Genomic DNA, 22524 nt, shown 5'->3' on the forward strand with positions numbered 1-22524 from the left:
GATTTGGTGGCCCGGGTCACTCTGGGTCCGATTTGGTGGCCCGGGTCACTCTGGGTCCGATTTGGTGGCCCGGGTCACTCTGGGTCCGATTTGGTGGCCCGGGTCACTCTGGGTCCGATTTGGTGGCCCGGGTCACTCTGGGTCCGATTTGGTGGCCCGGGTCACTCTGGGTCCGATTTGGTGGCCCGGGTCACTCTGGGTCCGATTTGGTGGCCCGGGTCACTCTGGGTCCGATTTGGTGGCCCGGGTCACTCTGGGTCCGATTTGGTGGCCCGGGTCACTCTGGGTCCGATTTGGTGGCCCGGGTCACTCTGGGTCCGATTTGGTGGCCCGGGTCACTCTGGGTCCGATTTGGTGGCCCGGGTCACTCTGACTGACAGCAGGATAAGGGAATGGCTGATAACAGAGAGAATAGACTGACAGCAGGACAGGGGAATGGCTGATAACAGAAAGAAATAGACTGACAGCAGGACGAATGGCTGATAACAGAGAAATAGACTGACAGCAGGACGGGGGAATGGCTGATAACAGAGAGAATAGACTGACAGCAGGACGGGGAATTTCTGATAACAGAGAGAAATAGACTGACAGCAGCATGGGGAATGGCTGATAACAGAGAGAAATAGACTGACAGCAGGACAGGGGAATGGCTGATAACTGAGAGAAATAGACTGACAGCAGTACGGGGAATGGCTGATAACAGAGAGAAATAGACTGACAGCAGTACGGGGAATGGCTGATAACAGAGAGAAATAGACTGACAGCAGGACAGGGGAATGACTGATAACAGAGAGGAGCTGATATTATCTGACTGACAAAACCTGTTTCCTAGTGGGCTCGTAGGCGTTGGCATAGTAACTGGATCTGACTGCGCATATCAATGAGCTAATCAGCCAGGTGGCAGTTGGAAGTTATTTTTAGAAATTGCCTCAGAAACCACAGGCCATTATACCCTATTAGGAAATTTCCCTATTGAAACGCATTGAGCAATGCTTTCCAATGGGGGGGAAACAATTTTCAAATGCAAATTGCGCCAAAACTACAAATCCGATCGACACGAAAAATACTTAGCACACCTCTCGTGGACACTGGCTTCGAAATGACGCCTCACTGGAGTCTGTGAGTGCAGCGGTATGGGCCGCATTAATTGCGGAAAAAAGCCTAATAATAATAATAAGAAGAAGAAGTTTACCACGATGGAATAACAGTATAGTGCTTTGTTCCAAAGCACTATAATAAGAAGAAGTTTACCACGATGGAATAACAGTATAGTGCTTTGTTCCAAAGCACTATAATAATAATAACTAGATGGGTATTTCCTGAAGGAACTACAGATAGTGCTTTGGAATGGTGCCCGGGCTGCCCCTGCAAGACTTTCACACTTGCGTGCCCCTCAGACGCTGGTTTGGTAGTTGAGGATTTGGTGGGCGGGGCCACTCTGGGTCCGATTTGGTGGCCCGGGGCACTCTGGGTCCGATTTGGTGGCCCGGGGCACTCTGGGTCCGATTTGGTGGGCCGGGTCACTCTGGGTCCGATTTGGTGGGCCGGGTCACTCTGGGTCCGATTTGGTGGGCCGGGTCACTCTGGGTCCGATTTGGTGGGCCGGGTCACTCTGGGTCCGATTTGGTGGGCCGGGTCACTCTGGGTCCGATTTGGTGGGCCGGGTTACTCTGGGTCCGATTTGGCGGGCGGCGCCACTCTGGGTCCGATTTGGCGGGCGGCGCCACTCTGGGTCCGATTTTAGCGTTCGGCGCCGCTCTGGGTCCGATTTGGTGGGCGGCGCCGCTCTGGGTCCGATTTGGTGGGCGGCGCCGCTCTGGGTCCGATTTGGCGGGCGGCGCCGCTCTGGGTCCGATTTGGCGGGCAACGCCACTCTGGGTCCGATTTGGCGGGCGGCGCCGCTCTGGGTCCGATTTGGCGGGCGGCGCCGCTCTAGGTCCGATTTGGCGGGCGGCGCCACTCTGGGTCCGATTTTAGCGTTCGGTGCCACTCTGGGTCCGATTTGGCGGGCGGCGCCACTCTGGGTCCGATTTGGTGGGCGGCGCCACTCTGGGTCCGATTTGGCGGGCGGCGCCACTCTGGGTCTGATTTGGCGGGCGGCGCCACTCTGGGTCCGATTTGGCATTCGGTGCCACTCTGGGTCCGATTTGGCGGGCGGCGCCACTCTGGGTCCGATTTGGCGGGCGGCGCCACTCTGGGTCCGATTTGGCGGGCGGCGCCACTCTGGGTCCGATTTGGCGGACGGCGTCACTCTGGGTCCGATTTGGCGGGCGGCGCCACTCTGGGTCCGATTTGGCGGGCGGCGCCACTCTGGGTCCGATTTGGCGGGCGGCGCCACTCTGGGTCCGATTTGGCGGGCGGCGCCACTCTGGGTCCGATTTGGCGGGCGGCGCCACTCTGGGTCCGATTTGGCGGGCGGCGCCACTCTGGGTCCGATTTGGCGGGCGGCGCCACTCTGGGTCCGATTTGGCGGGCGGCGCCACTCTGGGTCCGATTTGGCGGGCGGCGCCACTCTGGGTCCGATTTGGCGGGCGGCGCCACTCTGGGTCCGATTTGGCCGAACGGCGCCACTCTGGGTCCGATTTGGCGGGCGGCGCCACTCTGGGTCCGATTTGGCGGGCGGCGCCACTCTGGGTCCGATTTGGCGGGCGGCGCCACTCTGGGTCCGATTTGGTGGGCGGCGCCACTCTGGATCCGATTTGGCGGGCGGCGCCACTCTGGGTCCGATTTGGCATTCGGTGCCACTCTGGGTCCGATTTGGCATTCGGTGCCACTCTGGGTCCGATTTGGCGGGCGGCGCCACTCTGGGTCCGATTTGGCGGGCGGCGCCACTCTGGGTCCGATTTGGCGGGCGGCGCCACTCTGGGTCTGATTTGGCGGGCGGCGCCACTCTGGGTCCGATTTGGCCGAACGGCGCCACTCTGGGTCCGATTTGGCGGGCGGCGCCACTCTGGGTCCGATTTGGCGGGCGGCGCCACTCTGGGTCCGATTTGGCGGGCGGCGCCACTCTGGGTCCGATTTGGCGGGCGGCGCCACTCTGGGTCCGATTTGGCGGGCGGCGCCACTCTGGGTCCGATTTGGCGGGCGGCGCCACTCTGGGTCCGATTTGGCGGGCGGCGCCACTCTGGGTCCGATTTGGCGGGCGGCGCCACTCTGGGTCCGATTTGGCGGGCGGCGCCACTCTGGGTCCGATTTGGCGGGCTGGGTCCGATTTGGTGAGCGGGGCAATAATTATAATAAGACTATAGATAGTGCTTTGAAATTGTGCTGTGCTATCACTTTAAGAGCTGATATTATCTGCCAAAACTGTCCTGCTAGGGTCATGTACAGTTCGCAGGCGTTGGCATAGTAACTGGGCCTGACTGAGCATATCAATGAGCTAATCAGCCAGGTGGCAGGTACATTTCAAATTGCCTCAGAAACCCGGCCATTATAACCTATGTGAAAATTTCCCTATTGAAAAGCATTACAATGAGGGGAAAAAACATTTTCAAACGCAAATTGCGCCAAAACTACAAATCCGATCGACACGAAAAATACTTAGCACACCTCTTGGGGACGCTGGCTTCGAAATGACACCTCACTGGAGTCTGTGAGTGAAGCGGTTCGGGCCGCATTACGTGCGGACTGAATAATAATAAGAACTAGATGGGTATTTCCTGAAGGAACTACAGATAGTGCTTTGGAATGGTGCCCGGGCTGCCCCTGCAAGACTTTCACACTTGGGTGCCCCTCAGGCGCTGGTTTGGTAGTTGTAGCCCCTCAGGGTTGAGGCTTGGTGGGCCGGGTCACTCTGGGTCCGATTTGGTGGGCCGGGTCACTCTGGGTCCGATTTGGTGGGCCGGGTCACTCTGGGTCCCATTTGGTGGGCCGGGTCACTCTGGGTCCCATTTGGTGGGCCGGGTCACTCTGGGTCCCATTTGGTGGGCCGGGTCACTCTGGGTCCCATTTGGTGGGCCGGGTCACTCTGGGTCCCATTTGGTGGGCCGGGTCACTCTGGGTCCCATTTGGTGGCCCGGGTCACTCTGGGTCCCATTTGGTGGCCCGGGTCACTCTGGGCCCGATTTGGTGGCCCGGGTCACTCTGGGCCCGATTTGGTCAACCCGGGTCACTCTGGGCCCGATTTGGTGGCCCGGGTCACTCTGGGCCCGATTTGGTGGCCCGGGTCACTCTGGGCCCGATTTGGCGGCCCGGGTCACTCTGGGTCCGATTTGGCGGCCCGGGTCACTCTGGGTCCGATTTGGCGGCCCGGGTCACTCTGGGTCCGATTTGGCGGCCCGGGTCACTCTGGGTCCGATTTGGCGGCCCGGGTCACTCTGGGTCCGATTTGGCGGCCCGGGTCACTCTGGGTCCGATTTGGCGGCCCGGGTCACTCTGGGTCCGATTTGGTGGCCCGGGTCACTCTGGGTCCGATTTGGCGGGCGGCGCCACTCTGGGTCCGATTTGGCGGGCGGCGCCACTCTGGGTCCGATTTGGCGGGCGGCGCCTCTCTGGGTCCGATTTGGCGGGCGGCGCAACTCTGGGTCCGATTTGGCGGGCGGCGCCACTCTGGGTCCGATTTGGCGGGCGGCGCCACTCTGGGTCCGATTTGGCGGGCGGCGCCACTCTGGGTCCGATTTGGCGGGCGGCGCCACTCTGGGTCCGATTTGGCGGGCGGCGCCACTCTGGGTCCGATTTGGCGGGCGGCGCCACTCTGGGTCCGATTTGGTGGGCTGGGTCCGATTTGGTGAGCGGGGCAATAATGATAAGACTACAGATAGTGCTTTGTAATTGTGCTGTACTGTCACTTTAAGAGCTGATATTATCTGACAAAACTTGTGACCTGGTGGGCTGGTAGAGTTTATAGGCGTTGGCATAGTAACTGGGTCTCACTGCTCATATCAATGAGGTAATCAGCCAGGTGGCAGTTATTTTTAGAAATTGCCTCAGAAATCAGGCCCATTATAAACGTATTGGAAAATTTCCCTATTGAAATGCATTGAGACACTTTTTTCAAACGCAAATTGCGCCAAAACTACAAATCCGATCGACACGAAAAATACTTAGCACACCTCTCAGGAACGCTGGCTTCGAAATGACACCTCACTGGAGTCTGTGAGTTTAGCGGTTCGGGCCGCATTACGTGCGGACTGAATAATAATAATAAGAACTAGATGGGTATTTCCTGAAGGAACTACAGATAGTGCTTTGGAATGGTGCCCGGGCTGCCCCTGCAAGACTTTCACACTTGGGTGCCCCTCAGGCGGTCCGATTTGGTGGGTTGGGTCAATCTGGGTCTGATTTTGTGGGCGGGGTAAATCTAGAACACAAAAAAACGAACAAAAAGCCAGCTCACCAGACAACCGTTGATGGGTGCACGGAACCTCCACGCCGATCCACGTGGTGAAATATAACAATGAAGAAAAAAGTTGATTCCAGCTCCACAGAGATGCCTTGAATAAAATTGAATCCTTTATTGGTACATTTTTAAAAAGACAAAAGTTGTCATGCTCTCCATAATTAACGGGAAACGAGCTACGCGTTTCGATCTGTTACAGATCTTTTTCAAAGCTACACAAACACAGACAAATCAGCATTTTAACGCTACCACCAACCAATCAATACAAAACACAAAATCATGTGACTAAAAGGTCCTTCTGATACGATACAAAATGATTCTTCTAAAAACAAACCATTTATATAAAAATTCATTTCAATATGAATATGCATGAAAAAGAATGAAAACAAAAATTATGTAAACAGCTCATGATATGATATTAATAATGGTACATTAACTCGTTACGTTTGTTAAGACCGGCTGGAAACCGGGTATTTAAATGAAAGATCCAAAAGGCTTCACGTGTGAGAAGACAACGTTTGAAATTTCCACCTCGCTGAGGTTTGTTAACACGTTCAATGCCATATGCCAAGAAGTATTTAGTACTACACGCATGTTGAGTAATAAAATGTCTAGATGCAGCCGAAACTGATCGAGAAGAATTACCTGCATTTCCTATATCATATAAATGTTCATTGATGCGCACTTTTAGCTTGCGTGATGTACAACCGACATATGACAATTGACACATAGTGCAATCGATTTTATATATCACAAAGGCAGTATTGCAATTGATGTATTGCTTAATAATAAAATTTTGTGATTTGTCAGAATTGGTGAATGACTTATTAACTACCGTATGGGCGCACATTTTACATCTGTTACTACCGCATTTGTAAAACCCATTATGATTTAACCATGTTTTATTTGTATTTTTATGTGGGCAAAACATACTCGGGGAAATTCGGTTGCCTATAGTTGCCGCCCTTCTGGGAATTACATTAATGCCTGTGTCGAGAATTCTCGCCAGGCTTGAATCCTCATAAAGAATAGGTAAAAATTTGTTAATAAGATTTTTAATTTTACTAAATTGAGGACTAAATTGAAAACAAATAAAAGGTTTTTTATTTCTGTCTCTATTTGTTGGATTTGAAACAGATTTATTTGTACTAACTGGTGTAATTAAATCATGACGATCCCTATGATCAACAATTTTGTGAGCCCTGTTTATCATCCAATGTGGATAGTTGCGACGTCTCAATTTATTAGCTGCCAATTCGATTTCATCTTTTAATACTGAATTATCACTACAGTTTCTCTTAACTCTAACAAACTCACCCACCGGTATAGATTGAATGGTATGTGAAGGATGTCCACTCCGGGCATGTAGAATAGAGTTCCCACTAAGAGATTTATGGTGAGTTTTCGTTTCCACAACATGATCAGCGATACCAATTAAATTTAAATCTAAGAAACTAATCTCATTTCGATTAAATCTGTGAGTAAACCGTAAATTATAATCATTCAAATTCAAATAATTAATAAAATCGGGTATGGCAGATACATCGGCGGACCAGATGATAAGTAAATCGTCGATGTATCTGCCATACCAATGAATGCAGGAAAGAAAAGGATTAGAAACCGAAAAAATATAATTGTGCTCCCAAAATGCCATAACTAGGTTAGCCAAAGAGGGTGAAAATTTAGCCCCCATGGCCACGCCTGTTTTCTGTAAATAATAACGAGAATCAAATGTGAAAAAATTATGAGTCATAAGAAAAAAAACAACCTGTAAAATATATTGTTTTAAATCCACGGAATAATTACTAAAACTATCCAACTGAAACTGTAAAGCCCGCATAGCTACATGATGTGGAATACATGAATACAATGAGACCACATCGCAGCAGAGCCACGTAAATTTAGCTGACCATGTTTTATCTGAAAAAACTCTCAGGACTTCCCGTGAGTCCTTGATATACCCAGGGATTTTATTTACAAGTGGTTGTAATAGGGAGTCAACCCATTCACAGAGATGCTCATTAGCTGAGCCAATGCCAGATACTATTGGTCTTAATGGGGGGATCCTATCGCTCTTGTGTACTTTAGGTAAACCATGTATGATCGGGCACACAGGATCTTGTACAATTAAATAATCTGATTGTTTTTTAGTTATAACCCCTAAACTGACACCCTCTTCGATTATTTTAGTTGTTTCATCTTTAAATTCCATGGACGGGTTTCCCTTTAGTTCAGTATAGGTAGATGAATCAGACAGCAATTCCATTAACTTGAGATGATAATCAGTTACATTAAGGACAACAACTAAACCACCCTTATCGGACATTTTAACTATAATGTCTTTCATGTCCTGTAATTGATGTAAAGCCTGCCATTGTTTCCCTGAAAAATTATTGTCAAATTCAGACCTATTAAGCGTTACATCCTGATCCAGATTGCGCAATTCTCGCTCCATCACCTCCTGGAATCTGTCCATACATTCAGATCTAGACTGGATGGGGTAAAAGATAGGATTCTTTGTTGCAAAATTATAAGACAAACGGCAGCAAAAATGCATGTGAATTTTACTTCTTCTGATCCAGATTCTTCGGACAATAACCGCAGTTTATCGGATGTATCTGTTAATGATGTAGGAGTGGGTGGAAGGAAAAAGTTTTTTCGGCATTCAAAAAACGCCAAAGACGTGGGGGCAGAAAACATCGTGGAAACTCAAGGTGTTACAACACGCAACAGGAGACGCATGTTCAAGTGAACAATAATGACAATGTTTTGAATTTATCATCTAGAGTCCTAACCAATGATCAACTAGCGGTTTTATCCCTTGGTTTGAATTTCGTCCCCAGCCAGAAATTTGACTTATTTTCCACCCTCCTGGACATCAACAAGTTCATCCGCAATTTAACAGTCAAAAAACATTTTTTGACCAATGTGGATAATGCAGGAGATATTGAACAACAACAACAGGAGATCTTTTCCCCAACTAATGAATTTCATGGAATGGATTTTTTGGATCAGGTTTCTTTAGTTTCTTTACAATCTTTACATAATGAAAACCAGGTAGAGGCAATGACAACTAACCAATCTTATAATTTTGCAACAAAGAATCCTATCTTTTACCCCATCCAGTCTAGATCTGAATGTATGGACAGATTCCAGGAGGTGATGGAGCGAGAATTGCGCAATCTGGATCAGGATGTAACGCTTAATAGGTCTGAATTTGACAATAATTTTTCAGGGAAACAATGGCAGGCTTTACATCAATTACAGGACATGAAAGACATTATAGTTAAAATGTCCGATAAGGGTGGTTTAGTTGTTGTCCTTAATGTAACTGATTATCATCTCAAGTTAATGGAATTGCTGTCTGATTCATCTACCTATACTGAACTAAAGGGAAACCCGTCCATGGAATTTAAAGATGAAACAACTAAAATAATCGAAGAGGGTGTCAGTTTAGGGGTTATAACTAAAAAACAATCAGATTATTTAATTGTACAAGATCCTGTGTGCCCGATCATACATGGTTTACCTAAAGTACACAAGAGCGATAGGATCCCCCCATTAAGACCAATAGTATCTGGCATTGGCTCAGCTAATGAGCATCTCTGTGAATGGGTTGACTCCCTATTACAACCACTTGTAAATAAAATCCCTGGGTATATCAAGGACTCACGGGAAGTCCTGAGAGTTTTTTCAGATAAAACATGGTCAGCTAAATTTACGTGGCTCTGCTGCGATGTGGTCTCATTGTATTCATGTATTCCACATCATGTAGCTATGCGGGCTTTACAGTTTCAGTTGGATAGTTTTAGTAATTATTCCGTGGATTTAAAACAATATATTTTACAGGTTGTTTTTTTTCTTATGACTCATAATTTTTTCACATTTGATTCTCGTTATTATTTACAGAAAACAGGCGTGGCCATGGGGGCTAAATTTTCACCCTCTTTGGCTAACCTAGTTATGGCATTTTGGGAGCACAATTATATTTTTTCGGTTTCTAATCCTTTTCTTTCCTGCATTCATTGGTATGGCAGATACATCGACGATTTACTTATCATCTGGTCCGCCGATGTATCTGCCATACCCGATTTTATTAATTATTTGAATTTGAATGATTATAATTTACGGTTTACTCACAGATTTAATCGAAATGAGATTAGTTTCTTAGATTTAAATTTAATTGGTATCGCTGATCATGTTGTGGAAACGAAAACTCACCATAAATCTCTTAGTGGGAACTCTATTCTACATGCCCGGAGTGGACATCCTTCACATACCATTCAATCTATACCGGTGGGTGAGTTTGTTAGAGTTAAGAGAAACTGTAGTGATAATTCAGTATTAAAAGATGAAATCGAATTGGCAGCTAATAAATTGAGACGTCGCAACTATCCACATTGGATGATAAACAGGGCTCACAAAATTGTTGATCATAGGGATCGTCATGATTTAATTACACCAGTTAGTACAAATAAATCTGTTTCAAATCCAACAAATAGAGACAGAAATAAAAAACCTTTTATTTGTTTTCAATTTAGTCCTCAATTTAGTAAAATTAAAAATCTTATTAACAAATTTTTACCTATTCTTTATGAGGATTCAAGCCTGGCGAGAATTCTCGACACAGGCATTAATGTAATTCCCAGAAGGGCGGCAACTATAGGCAACCGAATTTCCCCGAGTATGTTTTGCCCACATAAAAATACAAATAAAACATGGTTAAATCATAATGGGTTTTACAAATGCGGTAGTAACAGATGTAAAATGTGCGCCCATACGGTAGTTAATAAGTCATTCACCAATTCTGACAAATCACAAAATTTTATTATTAAGCAATACATCAATTGCAATACTGCCTTTGTGATATATAAAATCGATTGCACTATGTGTCAATTGTCATATGTCGGTTGTACATCACGCAAGCTAAAAGTGCGCATCAATGAACATTTATATGATATAGGAAATGCAGGTAATTCTTCTCGATCAGTTTCGGCTGCATCTAGACATTTTATTACTCAACATGCGTGTAGTACTAAATACTTCTTGGCATATGGCATTGAACGTGTTAACAAACCTCAGCGAGGTGGAAATTTCAAACGTTGTCTTCTCACACGTGAAGCCTTTTGGATCTTTCATTTAAATACCCGGTTTCCAGCCGGTCTTAACAAACGTAACGAGTTAATGTACCATTATTAATATCATATCATGAGCTGTTTACATAATTTTTGTTTTCATTCTTTTTCATGCATATTCATATTGAAATGAATTTTTATATAAATGGTTTGTTTTTAGAAGAATCATTTTGTATCGTATCAGAAGGACCTTTTAGTCACATGATTTTGTGTTTTGTATTGATTGGTTGGTGGTAGCGTTAAAATGCTGATTTGTCTGTGTTTGTGTAGCTTTGAAAAAGATCTGTAACAGATCGAAACGCGTAGCTCGTTTCCCGTTAATTATGGAGAGCATGACAACTTTTGTCTTTTTAAAAATGTACCAATAAAGGATTCAATTTTATTCAAGGCATCTCTGTGGAGCTGGAATCAACTTTTTTCTTCATTGGGGTAAATCTAGGTCCGATTCGGTGGGCGGGGTCACTTTTGGTCCGATTCTGTGGGCGCGGCCACTCTGGGTCCGATTCGGTGGGCGGAGCCACTCTGGGTCCGATTTGGTGGGCGGGGCACCTTAGGGACCAATTTGGTGGGTGGGGTCACTCGGTCCGATTTGGTGGGCTGGGCACCTCAGGGTCTGATTTGGTGGGCTGGGCACCTCACGGTCCGATTTGGTGGGTGGGGTCACTCTGGGTCCGATTTGGTGGGCGGGGTCACTCTGGGCCCGATTTGGTGGAAGGGGTCACTCTGGGTCCGATTTGGTGGACGGGGTCACTCTGGGTCTGATTTGGTGGAAGGGGTCACTCTGGGTCCGATTTGGTGGGCGGAGCCACTCTGGGTCCGATTTGGTGGGCGGGGTCACTCTGGGTCTGATCTAGGGGGCGGGGTCACTCTGGGTCCGATTTGGTGGGCCGGGCCCCTCGGGGTCCGATTTGGTGGGCCGGGCCTCTCGGGTTCCGAATTGGTGAGCGGGTTAATCTACTATCTAATTATCTAAGGGCACTTCCGTCTTTCTGTCTCACAACACCGCTACGTCATCATCTCGTGAGACCGCAATGCACTCTTGGGACCGGAGCGCTTAACAAGCATCGGGTACCGGCCACTCCAGGTGCAACAAGCATCGTGTACCGGCCGCTCTAGGAGGTGCAACAACCATCAGATACCGGCCGCTCCAGGAGGTGAGTATGTAACTTTTTTATTTTAATTCTTTTTTTTTTTAACAGGGATATGCAGTATACTATGTGACTGGACAATATACTACGTGACTGGGCAGTATAACTACGTGGCTCTGCGCTGTATACTGCGTGGCTCTGTGCTGTATACTGCGTGGCTCTGCGCTGTATACTACGCGGCTCTGCGCTGTATACTACGCGGCTCTGCGCTGTATACTGCGTGGCTCTGCGCTGTGTACTGCGCGGCTCTGCGCTGTGTACTGCATGGCTCTGCGCTGTGTACTGCGCGGCTCTGCACTGTGTACTGCGCGTTCTGCGCTGTATACTGCGCGGCTCTGCGCTGTATACTGCGCAGCTCTGCGCAGCTCTGCGCTTTGTACTGCGCGGCTCTGCGCTATATACTGCGTGGCTCTTCGCTGTATACTACGCGGCTCTGCGCTGTGTACTGCGCGGCTCTGCGCTGTGTACTGCGCGTGTCCGTGCTGTGTACTGCGCGTGTCTGCGCTGTATACTGCGGGGCTCTGCACTGTATACTGCGGGGCTCTGCGCTGTATACTACGCGGCTCAGCGCTGTATACTGCGCGGCTCTGCGCTGTGTACTGCGCAGCTCTGCGCTGTATACTGCGCGGCTCTGCGCTGTGTACTGCGCGGCTCTGCGCTGTGTACTGCGCGGCTTTGCGCTGTGTACTGCTCGGCTCTGCGCTGTGTACTGCGCGGCTCTGCGCTGTGTACTGCGCGGCTCTGCGCTGTGTACTGCGCGGCTCTGCGCTGTGTACTGCGCGGCTCTGCGCTGTGTACTGCACGGCTCTGCGCGGTATACTGTGCGGCTCTGCGCTCTGTACTGCACGGCTCTCCGCTTTATACTGCGCGGCTCTGCGCTTTATACTGCGCGGCTTTGCGCTGTGTACTGCATGGCTCTGCGCTGTGTACTGCGCGGCTCTGCGCTGTGTACTGCACGGCTCTGCGCTGTGTACTGCACGGCTCTGCGCTTTATACTGCGCGGCTCTGCGCTGTGTACTGCACGGCTCTGCGCTGTGTACTGCGCGGCTCTGCGCTGTGTACTGCACGGCTCTGCGCTTTATACTGCGCGGCTCTGCGCTGTGTACTGCACGGCTCTGCGCTGTGTACTGCGCGGCTCTGCGCTGTGTACTGCGCGGCTCTGCGCTTTATACTGCGCGGCTCTGCGCTTTATACTGCGCGGCTCTGCGCTGTGTACTGCGCGGCTCTGCGCTGTGTACTGCACGGCTCTGCGCTGTGTACTGCGCGGCTCTGCGCTTTATACTGCGCGGCTCTGCGCTGTGTACTGCACGGCTCTGCGCTGTGTACTGCGCGGCTCTGCGCTGTGTACTGCGCGGCTCTGCGCTTTATACTGCGCGGCTCTGCGCTGTGTACTGCGCGGCTCTGCGCTGTGTACTGCGCGGCTCTGCGCTGTGTACTGCACGGCTCTGCACTGTATACTGCGTGGCTGTGCAATATACTACGTGGACATGCATATTCTAGAATACCCGATGAGTTAGAATCGGGCCACAGTCTAATAATCATAAGACTACGGATAGTGGTTTGGAATTGTGCTGTACTGTCACTTTAAGAGCTGATATTATCTGACAAAACTTGTGACCTGGTGAGCTGATGTAGATTTCATAGGAGTTGGCATAGTAACTGTGTCTGACTGCGCATATCAATGAGCTAATCAGCCAGGTGGCAGTTATTTTTAGAAATTGCCTCAGAAACCAGCCCATTATAAACGTATAGGAAAATTTCTCCATTGAAACGCATTGAAAGACTTTTTTCAAACACAAATTGCGCAAAAACTACAAATCCGATCGACACGAAAAATACTTAGCACACCTCTCAGGAACGCTGGCTTCGAAATGACACCTCACTGGAGTCTGTGAGTTTAGCGGTTCGGGCCGCATTACGTGCGGACTGAATAATAAGAATAAGAAGAAGTTTACCACGGTGGAATAACAGTATAGTGCTTTGTTCCAAAGCACTATAATAAGAAGTTTACCACGGTGGAATAACAGTATAGTGCTTTGTTCCAAAGCACTATAATAAGAATAATAAGAAGAAGTTATCCACGGTGGAATAACAGTATAGTGCTTTGTTCCAAAGCACTATAATAATAATAATAAGAAGAAGTTATCCACGGTGCAATAACAGTATAGTGCTTTGTTCCAAAGCACTATAATAAGAAGAAGAAGAAGTTATCCACGGTGGAATAACAGTATAGTGCTTTGTTCCAAAGCACTATAATAATAAGAAGAAGAAGTTTACCACGATGGAATAACAGTATAGTGCTTTGTTCCAAAGCACTATAATAAGAAGTTTACCACGATGGAATAACAGTATAGTGCTTTGTGCCAAAGCACTATAATAAGAAGTTTACCACAGTGGAATAACAGTATAGTGCTTTGTTCCAAAGCACTATAATAAGAAGAAGTTATCCACGATGGAATAACAGTATAGTGCTTTGTTCCAAAGCACTATAATAAGAAGAAGAAGTTTACCACGGTGGAATAACAGTATAGTGCTTTGTTCCAAAGCACTATAATAAAGAGAAGTGGAGGGATTATAAGATGGCAAGTAAGAAAATAAATAAACAAATGCATCAATATAATTATTATAAATAGGAAAAAAGAAGTGATGGAAAGTGACGTATGTGAATTACATCAGCATAAATTTTACATATAGCAGTCATAATATTATATAAAATTATATATTAAAGAATACGGATATATAAAAAGATTTTTTATATTAAGAAGTATGTATATATATATATAATTAAATAGGAAAAATAAAGGGGTGAGACTCGAGTCCATGCACATATGAAGAAATCCTCTAAAAAGTCCTTATGAAAAGGCCGGCGGGTAAATCGATGGTAGATCACACAGGAGGTGCCCAGAGCATCCATGACAGGCAATAATGATAAAGGGTTTTCAATATGGGAAAAATATAAATATATGGTATCTATCAATAAAAGGAGAGAAAAGAAAGAGTTAAAACATGATAAAAAAGCTAAAATAATATGTACAAAACTAGAGAAATGGGGCAAAACTGAGTATTTCATTAAGACCGGCCTGTTGAACTGATCCCACCCTGTGGATCCATCGAGCTTCTAATTGGGCAAGGGACTTTCTCCAATTTCCTCCTCTTATATCGATGTGTATCTTGTCTATGCCTATGGCTTTTAAAAGGGTAGCATCGCAGTTGTGCGTCGACTTAAAGTGTCTAGGTACGGATTTGAGGAGTGTGGGGTCTTCTATTTCACGTGCATTGATGATGTCACGGTAATGTTCCCTGATCCTGGTTTTGAGCGGCCTAGATGTAAGGCCTACATACACTTTAGGGCATGGACAAAAGGCATAGTATATCACACTTATAGTATTGCATGTGATGTGCTGAGTGATGGAGAAGGTTGTTTTCCCATCACAAGAGTTAAACGTTGTGGCACGTGACATATTGGGGCATGTGATGCAATCGCCACATGGAAAAAAGCCCCATTTAGGCCCTCTGGCGGAGAAGGCTTTATCCAATGTTGGTCCGGGGTAATAACTCCGGACAAGCTGGTCTTTAAGGTTGGGGGATTTTCTGTAAGTGATAGAAGGATGGTTGGGTAGATATTTAGAGAGGGTGCGATCTACTTTTAAAAGGGGCCAGAATTTTTCCTATCTCCTGAACAAGTTTCCAGACGCCAACTCCAACCACAAACTCCAACTCCTAACCAGGTAGTAAGAACCAACACTGGCAATTCCCAAGTGCCAGAGTAGAGCATATATAACAGAGGGGAGTGGCAAACACTGAACTGCTGAGAAAATCTAGATAGCTCCAGGAGGTAAACTAGAACAGAAAACCTGCATTGTTCAGTAAGGCTACTTTCACACTAGCGTCGGGCTCGGCCCGTCGCCGTGCGTCGGGCCGAGGTCCCCGACGCTAGCGTTGTCCCCGCCGCACAACGGGGGCAGCGGATGCATTTTTCCCACGCATCCGCTGCCCCATTGTGAGGTGCGGGGAAGTGCGGGGAGGTGGGGGCGGAGTTCCGGCCACGCATGCGCGGTCGGAAAAAGCGGACCGTCGGGAGCAAAAAACGTTACATGTAAGGTTTTTTTTCTCCCGACGGTCCGCTACCACACGTCCAAGCGTCGCAAAACGGACGCGACGTTTGGCAATGCGTCGCAAATGCGTCGCTAATGTTAGTCTATGACGAAAAAACGCATCCAGCAAGAACTTTTGCTGGATGCGTATTTTCGGCAAAACGACGCATTTGCGACGTATTGCAGTTAACGCTAGTGTGAAACTAGCCTAAGATGAAGTACTTCTAATCAGTGCAGGAGTTTGTGAAACCAGATGCTGTTATCTTCTGGCCTCTCTTTGTCGCTGTATTCCCATGACAATCGCGGTATTTAGGTTGAGTGTTAAGGTACCTTCACACGAAGCGACGCTGCAGCGATAGCGACAACGATGCCGATCGCTGCAGCGTCGCTGTTTGATCACTGGGGAGCTGTCACACAGACCGCTCTCCAGCGACCAACGATGCCGAGGTCCCCGGGTAACCAGGGTAAACATCGGGTTGCTAAGCGCAGGGCCGCGCTTAGTAACCCGATGTTTACCCTGGTTACCAGCGTAAAAGTAAAAAAAACAAACAGTACATACTCACCTGCGCGTCCCCCAGCGTCTGCTTCCTGACACTGACTGAGCGCCGGCCCTAACAGCACAGCGGTGACGTCACCGCTGTGCTTTCACTTTCACTTTAGGGCCGGCGCTCAGTAAGTGTCAGGAAGCAGACGCTGGGGGACGCGCAGGTGAGTATGTACTGTTTGTTTTTTTTACTTTTACGCTGGTAACCAGGGTAAACATCGGGTTACTAAGCGCGGCCCTGCGCTTGGTAACCCGATGTTTACCCTGGTTACCAGTGTAAAACATCGCTGGTATCGTTGCTTTTGCTTTCAAACACAACGATACACGGCGATCGGACGACCAAATAAAGTTCTGGACTTTATTCAGCGACCAGCGACATCACAGCAGGATCCTGATCGCTGCTGCGTGTCAAACTAAACGATATCGCTAGCGAGGACGCTGCAACGTCACGGATCGCTAGCGATATCGTTACAAAGTCTTTTCGTGTGAAGGTACCTTTAAACGGAAGTGGCAGTAGAACAAACTGGCTTCAAACTATTCAAGCACAGCATGCCCTTTGGAAATACGTTTGCACTGCACCCACTCTATTATTGATCCTAGGTCAGTTATCTGTACAGCTACTAATTGCCAGCAGAGGTGCAGTGAAATCACAGCTGTCATCACTTGTAGTGTGAAAATGTATTGGGTGAATTGTTTATAATTATAATAATTGTTTTGCAAAATGTATGGATATTTGTTTGATAATTACAGTTAAATGTAACAACATCTATTTTCTTTTAAGTGGAGGTTCACAGGAACTTATACGAGAGTTCCAAGACATAGAAGCTTTTAGATCTGTCACAGCTGCATCATCTGTTATGGTGGCACAAGCAGCCATGTGGAATCCTTCTATTTTCAGAAGAGAGGGCTCTTTACCTCAAGAAGATGTAATGCGTGATTACATTAGATATGTAAGTGTTTCTCCTAGAGCTTTTCTTAAAATAATGTGTAATGGTGACAAAAGATTAATGTTCCTATGAAGACAATGAGAACAATGTTAGGGGGGTTGTCCACTACAAATTTTTGGGAATTAAATGAGACCGGGAGGCATAAAGAGAAAAAGAAAAGCAGTGCGTATGAGAGTCTGGGATCTAGTCAGCAAGTATCCTCTTTTTTTTTTCTTAAATCTCAGAACCGCCATGGGCCCAGATTTGACATAACCATTAGTAGATGACCGTTCGTATTGTTGATAGAATGCGCAAGCATTTATTCAGTTAGCATTCTGCATTGGTACTCAAGGTGACGTGGATCTTAAAATGTCTGAATGTCTTTTCTTTATAATTTTAAGTTTGTTTGATTCTCTACTACTACTGCTAATTATGGTGCTTTGTAGCAATATTCACTGTTTAATACCGGAAAGATATATATCTTGGTACCGTGTTAGCCAGTGGATAGAAAATATTTAGAATTGAGAGTCCTCAGTGGTTGATACCTTTTAATGGCTAACTGAAAAGATGGTAACAAATTGCAAGCCTTTCGAGACTACACAGGTCTCTTCATCAGGCATAGACTAATACAAATTCTGAAGAATCACATATTTGTGCATAACACAGCACAGAAAAATGCCATAGATAAGACAGGTGACGTGAAGATAATGAACCCGTAGTTTGTGTTTCATGTTGCGGAAATTTCCAATTCATGAATCAGCGAATTCCCTTTCATGGAGTCTCATAGTTTAGTCATAATGTGGTGTTAGTCTTGGTTGGTCGAGTGAGGTGCGCTGAAAGGAGGCCAACCTTATCCCAACTAAGATATTTGTTCTGTATGCGTGTCAAAGAGAGCCTGCATCTTTATAAATTAGTTTGGTTTGTTCTTTTGGGTTTTGCATATGGGCTTGATAAGCAGTCATGAATGGTGATGAGTGACCATGCTCAAATGTAATGTTATTCGAGCATGCTCGGGTGTTATCGGAATGTCTCGGTCATGATTGAATAATATGTTGAGTCCCTGCGGTTACATGTTTCGCAAACCGGCAGTCCCCATGTTTGTTGAGGCTGTCTAACAGCCGCATATCATGCAGCTTCGGGGACTCAAACATATTATTTGAACACGCTTGAGATACTCTGATAACACCCGAGGATGCTCAGATAACACGATATCCGAGTACGCTCACTTATCTTCAATTATAAAGCGTTTGAAAGTTTTGGAATTTTTTTTTGTAGATTGACAGAACTTGTATGACCGCGCAGCATTGCCTTTGATGTAGCCCATAGAAAGGGCAAATCATCCACATGCGCTATATTATCATCTATGAAGTTACCCCTTTTGGATTTGCAAACATGTTTGAAATCTGGAGAACATGCCAGGTAGGAAGGATAGAGCCAGAGCCTGCTTTTCTGAATGATTGGAAGACTAAGTCCGGCGGCTTCAGCCGTTTGAAATTGGCCAACTTTTTTCTGTTTTATCAGGATATTGAGGCAAGCAAGATTCCATGAAACTATTTTAATCAGAGATTGTGGTGTTTAGGAGTCAGAGCCTTGTGTGAGTGTAGCACTTATCCTTGTTCCCCTTGGGTCAATATTGGAGGCCATTTAAATCAGTCTTGCAGTGGTCCCTACCTGTCCCAGCTAGCTGTAAAAAAACATTGAAAATTGTAGAAAAACCTGATAGGTGGGTCACTTGAATCAGAGTATTGATAGATGAGCTAGAAAAAACCTACAAAGTTAAATATTGTGTGCTTTAACACTGCCAATACATAAAGTGCATTAAATGTTACTATACCAATAGTAACATTAAAAAAAAATGTTCCCTGGAAAAGGGAAGCAAGAAGGGACTAATGCCACTACCATTCCAGCTACTTGCAGTCATGGGTCCAGAGTTCTTATCCCTTGGCTAACTTTAGAAAGTTCATTGACGAAGGAGGTTTTGTTGTCCGTCGTGACAATGAGTTTGGCTGGGTACATGAGCTAGAATCTATGGCCTTTGGCTAGTGGATGTCTGCAGAAAGTAAAAAGTTCATCTTTGTTGTGTAATCGATATCAAGTTGTCTTGGAAAATTAGAATTTTGTGGCCTTGTAGCTCAGGTATTTGACGATGCTAATGGTGAGCTTGTGCATCTCTATGATCTTGATCTACTCAGTACATCTTTTCAGTGACTAATGTAGGGAGATTGAGGCTCAGGGGACCTCGTATCTCACTGTCAACAAATGGATTTCTTGGATACCCAGGAATTGGAGATTGTCCCTCCAGCATCCGATCTGCAGGTCATCTAGCTGCTCCAAAACCACTGTAGAGGAGATTTTCTGGGAGAAGAGTCTATCTTCAGCCATGGATAGAGTAAATTCCATTTTAACAGCACTGGTCTCCAATTTTGTGAGCTCTCGAGAGTTGTTGCATATCTGATTTAAGTAAGCCATATCTGTAGAAGTGTGAAGAAGGACGAGGCGTTGTTTAATAACATGAGTCTAGTCACCTCACGCACTACAAAAGTGGCTGATGGATTGTCTTCCATGACTGGAGAGTTAGGACTGTCATAGGGGGAAATGGGTGAAGGTTTACCTCCAGTCAAAAATTTGCAGAGCTAAGCTGTTGTAGCTGGATGGGACTTACCAAGTTTACTTGCAGAGGTTCTTGGAGGTGTGAAAGATTGGTTGACTTTTATGACCCTTCTTAACCATATCAGCAGGACAAATAAGCAGTGACTTATCCGTATTGGGGGACGGATGGACAAATAGATGAGTCAGTCCCGTAAGTTGCTGCAAGTGAGAGCAATAATTCCACGGTGAGGACAATGAGGTTAGATCACAGGTAAGTTTATGAGAGATTGGAACTAACTTACGCCAGAAAGTATAGGTGTCATTGTCCAAAGACTGCAAATGTGTTATCCAGCCAGGGACAGTATGGAAGCTTCAGGGTTAGATGTGAAGGCTTGGTGTGGAATAAGATTTGTAAAATTGGTTTCCTCCTATTTTTAAGGCAGCCACAGTTTTTTATTGTAGTGTTTCTTTAGGTAAAGACTTAAAGCCAGAGGTATGTAGTGCAGCAGCACTGTGTAGTGGAGAAAATGCAAAGAGTAGGCTACAATGCAGATGTAGGGCTCTGTTTTTCCCATTGTAAAGATCAGTGGTAGCAGATTTACTGAAGTGCAGCCTGGTCTTTGTGTGGCTGCTTATTAGTGAAGGTTACAAGTGGCCATGTGATGTTGGCTCACCTGACAGATTTCTGCTTGTGCAGGAAGATCAGAGGGATCAGCGGCTAGAGTATATGGGCTAAGGATATGTGCACACAAGGTCTCTTAAAGGGACTCTGTCACCCCCTCCAGCCGTTATAAACTAAAAGAGCCACCTTGTGCAGCAGTAATGCTGCATTGTGACAAGGTGGCTCTTTTAGTTATTGGTGTAGTCAAAGCAGAAATAAAGCGTTATATAATTTCGCAAAAATACCTGTCTTTAGCCCTGGAGGCAGGTCTTAACCCCCCTGCTGCACACGCCACACTGCCGTCACTCAAGGCTTCTTCGGCGCCGGGCGCCACCCCCTCCGCGCTGTTTTCAAATCAAATCCGGCGCCTGCGCTGTTTTGTTCTGCCTGGGGCAGGCGCAGTGAACGCTGCCTTGTCTGACCTCACATGCAGTCTCGCAGACTGCGCCTGTGCGGCCACCCAGCTTGTGAATCCCAGCCCCGCAGTGTTTTATGCATTATGCGCAGCCGGATTTGATTAGAAAACAGCGCGGAGGGGCCGGCGCCGAAGAAGCCTTGAGTGACGGCAGTGTGGCGTGTGCAGCAGGGGGGTTAAGACCTGCCTCCAGGGCTAAAGACAGGTATTTTTGCGAAATTATAAAACGCTTTATTTCTGCTTTGACTGCACCAATAACTAAAAGAGCCACCTTGTCAGAATGCAGCGTTACTGCTGCACAAGGTGGCTCTTTTAGCTTAGGGTATGTTCACACGTTCCTGATTTCAATCCTTTTTTTTGAGGACTAAAACCGCAGCTCTTGGCAGAAAACGCAGGTGCGTTTTTGGTGCGTTTTTGATGCGGTTTTTGATGCAGTTTTCTCTGCAGATTGTCTGTGTTTGACACAAATAAAGCTTTAACTGCAGTGGGGGAAAAAAAAAGAAATGATGTCATTTCCTTGTCCAACCCTTTTCTTCTTCCATCCTCCATTTTGGGACTAAACACCAAAATGAGTGGACGTGTTTTGAATGACAGCGCTCCGCAGAGTGCTGAGCGTAGGCCAGATCACAGCCCGCGGATCCAGCTCTATCCAGCTATTTAAGTCTACGTTCACATTTGCGGTCTGCGCCGCAGCGTATATTTAACATGGGGGCGCATGGACATGCGTCGTACTTGCGTTTTGCGCCGCATGCGTCACTGCAGCGCACGCATCCGGGCACCGAGGACGCAGCAAGTTGCATTTTTGCTGCGTCCAAAATCAATCAAAAAAAGGACGCATGCGGCGCAAAACGCAGCGTTGTGCATGCGTTTTGCTGCGTTTTTGTTTGCGTTGTGTTGCGGCGCACAACGCAAATGTGAACATAGCCTAAGTGCCACGTATTTCAGTGCCACGTATTTCAGTGCCACGTATTTCAGTGCCACGTATTTCAGTGCCACGTATTTCAGTGCCACGTATTTCAGTGCCACGTAATTCAGTGCCACGTATCACGTATTTAAGTGCCACGTATTTAAGTGCCACGTATTTAACTGCCACGTATTTAAGTGCCACGTATCACGTATTTCAGTGCCACGTATTTCAGTGCCACGTATTTCAGTGCCACGTATTTCAGTGCCACGTATTTAACTGCCACGTATTTAACTGCCACGTATTTCAGTGCCACGTATCACGTATTTAAGTGCCACGTATTTCAGTGCCACGTTTTTAAGTGCCACGTATCACGTATTTCAGTGCCACGTATTTCAGTGCCACGTATTTAAGTGCCACGTATCACGTATTTAAGTGCCACGTATTTCAGTGCCACGTATCACGTATTTAAGTGCCACGTATTTCAGTGCCACGTATCACGTATTTCAGTGCCACGTATCACGTATTTAAGTGCCACGTATCACACATATATAACGTATAACACACTGACAGGAGCCATAGTTCCTGTCGGTGTGTCACTGCGCAAGCGCGAGCGAGTTTACCGGCGGTCATTGACCCCGGCACTCTCGCTTAACGGCAGTGCTGCGTGGGAAAGTTCAACGCAGCTGTACTGCCGTTAACTGAGACGCCGGAGCCATTGAACTCCGGAACAGTACGCGATACACTGCTAGGAGCTTCGCTCCTGGCAG

General features: G+C 46.9%; 1 protein-coding gene across 6 annotated transcripts in view; it reads left to right on the forward strand.

Moving 5' to 3' along the window:
• The window catches only part of DUS2 (dihydrouridine synthase 2), a 569010-nt gene that overhangs the window by 308675 nt on the left and 237811 nt on the right, over positions 1–22524 (forward strand). For all 6 annotated transcript variants that reach the window (XM_077288143.1, XM_077288137.1, XM_077288139.1 and 3 more), the window contains one exon: positions 17041–17209. In XM_077288143.1, the coding sequence (XP_077144258.1) occupies positions 17041–17209 (169 nt within the window). The remainder of the gene's footprint in view (positions 1–17040; positions 17210–22524) is intronic.

This window comes from Ranitomeya variabilis, chromosome 2 (assembly GCF_051348905.1).
Source record: "Ranitomeya variabilis isolate aRanVar5 chromosome 2, aRanVar5.hap1, whole genome shotgun sequence".
Taxonomy (NCBI): Eukaryota; Metazoa; Chordata; class Amphibia; order Anura; family Dendrobatidae; genus Ranitomeya; species Ranitomeya variabilis.